Consider the following 6,628-nt stretch of genomic DNA (forward strand, 5'->3'; position numbering starts at 1 on the left):
GGACAAAAGCATCCTTATATTAAGGTATGCTTTATCACATGTCAGAATACCTCATGCTAATCAAAGCCCTCATGATTTCAGTGGGTTAGGCGATACAAAGATTTGCTCTTACGTTAAACGGGGGTTCTGCAAGTGAACAATGAGATTGAACCCCTTGGATTAGTTGGTGTGAGTCGGATAACGAGTTTTAAACAGGAAAATAAAACCGTCACATTAAGTAAATCCCCCATGAACCCATTCTAACTTTGAACTTGTTTCTTTGAAAACCTAGAATTTCCTCTTTTAATTTGAATAGCTATCTACAACTCACAAGTATTTTTCCCTTTGGTTTTCTACTAAACTCAGTATTGTTCTTGTGTAGACTGTAGAGTGTGTAACTCATCATTCATGGCGACAATCAAGTTTTGAGCTTCCTTGTTGTTGATAGCTTCAATATAATCAATTCGAAATTGTTTCACAAAACATGACCCAAAGTATTGAGCTCCATTGTGTGATTGGACACTTGAGGGCCCCCAAAGATCACTATGGGCGTAATCCAAGCTTCTTATGGAACGATGAACAACAATGTTGAACTTCAGCCTCTTAGCCTTCCCAAGTATGCAATATACTTATAATTTGACATCAAGCACCTAACCTTTTCCATAACAGTTCAATCCAAGCTTCTTTTTGTCATAATCAGAGCCAAACATTTATGAGGTTCATTCCTAACGGATCATCCATCACTCCCAACGGCTCCTATTCGGTGCTTATAAAAACTCTCATTCACAACAATGCAAGTTGCATCCTCTTCCCACACTAAAAATACCTCCCACTCTTGCTTTTTTATTGACTTGAGTGTCAGAGTATTTGCAGATATTGTCCCCTAACTTCCATCTCAATGGACGTTGTTCAAGATCGGCCAACCGATTTCAATCACATAAGATCAAACATTAACTTAATTTTTGTAGGGATAAATATTTTAAGGCTTTGAATTTGATGAGGAGGAACAATATACCATAAAAAATTTAGTTATTTGGGTGGAGGAGATCATTGCTAGGGTGATTGTCGACTTGTGATGAACTAGTTAAAAATGATGTTATTATTTCAGTTGATCATGACTTAGATTATGCAATGTACTTTAAAGACAACGAATCATGCAATCATATGTCATTGTCTTTGAGATTTTGTACATAAGTTATGGTTGGAAATATTCAAATGAATGGATGTTGAAGAATTTCATGAAACTTGTTCCGTTCCACCCAAGTACGCCACACCGCGTTTTGAGGTATTGTCCACTTTGGGTGCAAGCCCTTCACAATTTTGTCCTTTATAAAAGGCGCTTCTTTGGATTGAGGAGTGTCTGTGTTGTATATAAACCACCCTTACCCTCGATTTCCAAGCAATATTAGACTTTAAGTGTACCGAAACAGTTGCCTCCTGGTCGAGGCGGCTAAGGGAACACTTCCCCAGTGAAGTCGTCAACGTCAACGTACTTTTCCATCCACAAGTACACCACACCGCATTCTGAAGTATTGTTCGCTTTGGATGTAAGCCCTTCACGATTTTATCAAAGGCGCCTCTTGGGTTGAGGAGTGCAGGCGTTGTATATAACGTGTACCAGAACAAAACTTATTCTTGCTCCACTTCTTACAATTTAGCATGCTTGGCAAAGCAAATAAGGTTAAAAAGTGTGAAAAAAAATCTGATTAAGTTAGCGATTACTTGAAGTATTTGGCTCATGAGGAAGAACGTTCTTGTTCTTTTTAACGGGCAAGTGGGAGATGTTTCTAAAGTTGTTTTCATAGCAATAGCATCAAAGTTATTTCTTGGTTTATTATCTTTAAGAACAAAAAATTTGGCCTAGCATTTCCTTGTTGGTGTAATAACCCTTTACATGTATGTTTAGTGGTTGACTCTCTTGTAGTGTATGAGTATTGAATACCTTTGCATCTTTTCCCCCATAATTTTTTCAGTTTATCGGTTTCGATCCTCTTTGTTTTGAGCAATTTGAACCTCTCACATTTACATCTCCTACTTCGATCTTCTAAAACAATGCTATAAAACCAGCATATATAGAAGTAAAAACTAAACTAAAATATTTTATAAAATTAATTTCATGTGATAATTTTTACAAACCAAAACGCACACACAATCAGACATCAGTCACATTTGTCAACAAAATTTGAGATCCTTCAACGATCAAAAACTACCATAAGTGGAACTTAACATGAGACACTAAACCAATAATTGTTTCCGTTTTTAGAGGGTCAGTAAATCAAAACAATTCCAAAGGCACATGGCATGAATAATTGATTGTTTAGCTAGTGTATATCAACACTTAATTAATCATCATTAAACTATAAATCAGAATCTGAAGAAGAACAAGTCCAAAGGGAAGCAGAAAGCAAACGTCTTGATTTCCAATCCAACACCAACTTATTACTACCCACACCCACCTCTTCAACCCTATACCCATCATTAAAAAGCCCTAACAACAGCTTTGCTTGACAATGATTTGCAAAGCTCACCGGAACTCCCCTAAACCCTAGCTCACCTAACCACTCTCCCCACGACCTTCTCTCCTCTTCACCACCCGTTCTATATATCCGGCCCAACGAGCCTGCAATCCTAGGCCCAAAAAATACCCTCTCCACCAAAGCCCGGGCCCGGTTCTGCATCGGAAACCCAGCCTCCAATGAATCAAAAACCGCTGAATAATGATGAAGTGAGTCCATGAACCTTTCCACAAACCCACCAACTACCGAACCAACTTCTTCTTCCACCAACGTCACAAGCTTTGGATTCAACGTTTTTGCTCCGTTCAAGAATGAAGCAACCGATTCCGGTGCACGGTAACTAAGGTGAGGTAAATTCAGCATGCAGTTGAAAACCAAAGCCTCTCCACGTACAAGCTTTAATGCAGAAGGACGGAAAGTTTCATCTGAGTCTAACCTGCAGTGGTGGAAAGAAAACGGTTGTCCAAGGGAAGCGGCGAAGGAGGTTAATCGCCTGCCGGTTTCTTGTACGGTGGCGATTGACCTCCGGCCGGTTCCTGTCCGTGATAATGCGGTTATCCGAAGATGAGGACCGTTGTTGTTGGAAGCTAGTGATTGGATTAATGAAGCCCATTGGACCCCTTCCATGATGTCGTAGTCGATGACATGGACGCGGCGTTCGTGGGCCACAGCTTCGATGATGGCTTGATTGGCTGTGAAGTGGCCGAATTTGACATAAGGTGACATGTCTTGAAGTAGTTGGAAAGCAGCAAGTGTGTCGTTTTGGTTGTCATGGGGACCATTTGTGGTGAGGTAATGTTTGTTGTTGTGGTGGTTGTTGTGCGCACCCCCAGCACCTTCTAGTAGTCCATGAAGGGCTTCGGTGAAATGAGCGGCGAGTCTCTCCATGTTAGAGCCGTTAGCATGTTGTGAGACTAATTCCTTGAGCCGGATCAATATCACTCGAGCTAAGTCACGGTTTTTGGTTGAACCGGTTAAGGCTTCCGCGCCAGCCATCAATAGGTGCACTAGTTTTAGCCCTTTTGAATCATCACCAACTTCTTGTGTTTTTTCTGTCGTTGTTGTTGTTGTGGTTGTTGTTTCCATTTCTTCTTCTTCCTCATCGGTGGTTGTGGTGGTGGTGGTTGTGGTGATGGATGGACTAAGCTGGTCGAGGACAGTGGTTCTGTCCTCGATGATTGTGTCCATGAGGTGGTGAAAGTCATCTGGGGCACCTGTAAAGGTGTCCCAGTTGACGATGGGAGACCAGTGGTTCCAGGTGCAACCATAATCATCGTCGGAAGTAGGGGTGTTGGTGAGGGAGCTGTGTCCAGAGAAGTGGAGGTCATTGATGGCATCCATGTCCATCATGTCCATGGTATTACTGAGTTGACTATAAGGTGTGTTTGAGAGAAAGAGAGCAAAATATAATATATAGTTAGGTTTGTGTGTATTATTATTGAGTTGTGTTTTGTTGTGTGGTGAGGGAGAATGAATGGCATGGGAAGAGGTTTATAAAGGGGTTGAGAGGTGATGGAGAGAGAGAAGAAGGATTCAGAGGATGAGACAGTGGAAGTCCAAAAACTGATTGGTGAGTTAAGAGAATATTGTTATGTGCGCTGTTGTCACTAACAACATGACCTCCTACCTGATGTGAATGCAAATTATTTTTAAATATTTTTTGAAATAAATAACTTATAAAAGAGTATATTCGTAAATAATTATGACTGCCGTTTTTTATTTATACTCCAACTTTGTCTTGCTCTTGAATTTTTTTAATTTTATAGATTAGCATAGTCACTATACCTATGTAATTTTTTTCAATTGCTCATAACCCCCTTAGTTTATGCATAACCTTTTACGAGCCTCAAGTTTCAATCTATCTCACACAGCTCATAGTTTGGTTTGATGTTTATCCATTTGACTTCTCAAATAATCATGTATGTATATTTGGAGTTGTTAATTAATATTGTTTTTATTATAAAAGTCTCATCACATAATGGAACTAATAATCAAGGGTGAGTAAGGGGCAAGTTGAGTGTTATATTATACCCAACCTTAATTCGTTTTAAATGTTGATCAGATCAATTCTTTATGCTCTAATATGATTTAGATCGGGACAAATTTTATGGTTAATTTGCAAATGAGATTAGCACATAACAAGTCCTTAAATTGAGTTGTATTTCTTGAGTTTGGATACTCCAAAGTTAAGTGTAAAGTGAGAAAATTAAGGCTTGTTATTATAACAAAGTCATGATTTGTAATGATGTACCTACAAAACTATTTTTTTATATTTTAAAATTAACGATTGATATTATTCATTTTACACTTTAAAGTGAGTGTCTCATTTTAGAGGAGTTGGATCCGTATTTTTCTCACTCATATGATTGATAGCTAGACGTTTTTAGAGATAAATGTTATTTTCGATTTTTGTTTCTAATATGTAATTCTTAATTAAATACTTATGAGCATTTGGAAAATTGGAAGTTATGTTCTTGAAGCATTTGTGATTGATGTTGAATCAAGTAAAGAGATAGTTGAGTAGATCGCCACTGTTGTTGCCCTCAAGTTGTGAAGAATTTTCTTCTCACTTGGTGCAAGTTGAACCGGTAAAAGGATCGGCATTGTTCCCTCCCTAACTGAAGAAGGTGGAGGAAGATGAATCATGATCGCAAATAGTCCTCATCTTTGAAGCGGCTTCTCTCTTGTTTCAAGCTATCGAAATGTTCAAAATGATGAAAAATATCATAAAATGATTCTCACAGACGGTGTCAACGATTTGAAGTGGACTTGAAGACGATAACTAGAGTTGGTTAGAAGCGGTTTAAGATGGCGTTATTAATCCATGAGAGAGTTGTGTACCTGCAAGGACTCCAACAATCAATTCAATGAAACTTTTAGGAGAGTCTAGAGGTTTAATCACAGCTAAGAATCTACCTACCAGAGGTCATTGACCTTTTATAGGTGACATGTACGAAAAACTTCTTATGTAACGGTTTCTGCGTTACTTGATTCCTAGTGATATTCATAAATCACCATGAGAGGATCATTGATTCTATTAAACACGATGTATTTCATTTGATTGGATCAAACATCTTTTACCGATTACGCCTTTACCCATTCAAAATAAGAACTAAACTTAAGAAAGAGGTATTTTGTAGAGATCAAGATCATATCTAACTCAATAACTAATTATATGATCTGAGAATTAGGCAATTAGCATTAGAATGGGGAATGATGGAGGTGCATTGTTTATTATGCCCTAACAGTTTTATTCTTAGAGGAAATAGACCATAACATTTTGTACTTCAGTCGGAAAATAAATTACGTATTACTAAGGATTTTTGTACTCAAAGATTATTGAACTAATTATATACTTTTGATCGATTTAAGTTAGATAAAAATTCATTAACCATTTGAGTTCAACCACTTAATTTATAAAGTCCATATTTTGATGAAATTGTATAATATTCTAAAAAAGAGGTGATTATACGGTTAAAAAAAGAGTGACTATGTATACTTTAAATTAATTTAATTAGAATCTTTCTTGGATTAGGGATTAGCTAATCAAAAGGAGCAAAACATGCACATATACATGACAGAGTCATGACCAATTGTGTAAAATGGCAAAAGTGCAATGCAACCAAAAAAAAAAAGGAGAGATAAAAATATCTTGCAATGTATAGGTGGAGTGTTGAAATTATTTTATTAATTACGATGATGTCCTCACACAACATATAGAAAACATCAAAATGAAAGCTATGTTTAGTTTAAAAGTTTAATTTTAACCACATACGATACATTACGAACAAGAGATACAAGAACCTCACTATCTCTATATCAAACGAAAATGTTAAAATAAGTTTGTCGTGCATATCCTACTGCCTTAACTATATTGTAACCGTCCGTATAGTATTAGGTACCATCTCAATGGCTGAGATTCTCTTGATTTCACGTCATCACTTCGGGAATGTTTGCTCTTACGCCATTGGTCAACGTTTCCAAGGTAATTCCATTTGGAAGTTCAAGGTTTGTATTTGAGGAACAGTTGTGGTAATAAGAAAACAGATTCCCTTTCCGATATTTCAACTGTTAGAACAAAAAACTGTTTACTACTTATAGCATTTTTAAACTCTCGTACCAGAATATATGTG

General features: G+C 37.3%; 1 protein-coding gene across 1 annotated transcript; it reads right to left on the bottom strand.

Moving 5' to 3' along the window:
• Positions 1 to 2,147: 2,147 nt before the first annotated feature.
• On the bottom strand, positions 2,148 to 4,089 carry LOC146940047 (protein NODULATION SIGNALING PATHWAY 2). Its single transcript, XM_085753624.1, has one exon. It carries the CDS (start codon positions 3,849 to 3,851, stop codon positions 2,337 to 2,339), a length of 1,515 nt encoding a protein of 504 aa, XP_085609750.1. The 5' UTR covers positions 3,852 to 4,089; the 3' UTR covers positions 2,148 to 2,336.
• Positions 4,090 to 6,628: the final 2,539 nt, after the last annotated feature.

The sequence above is a fragment of the Medicago sativa genome, chromosome 3 (assembly GCF_051527215.1).
Source record: "Medicago sativa cultivar Bolivia chromosome 3, Bolivia_mono, whole genome shotgun sequence".
Taxonomy (NCBI): domain Eukaryota; kingdom Viridiplantae; phylum Streptophyta; class Magnoliopsida; order Fabales; family Fabaceae; genus Medicago; species Medicago sativa.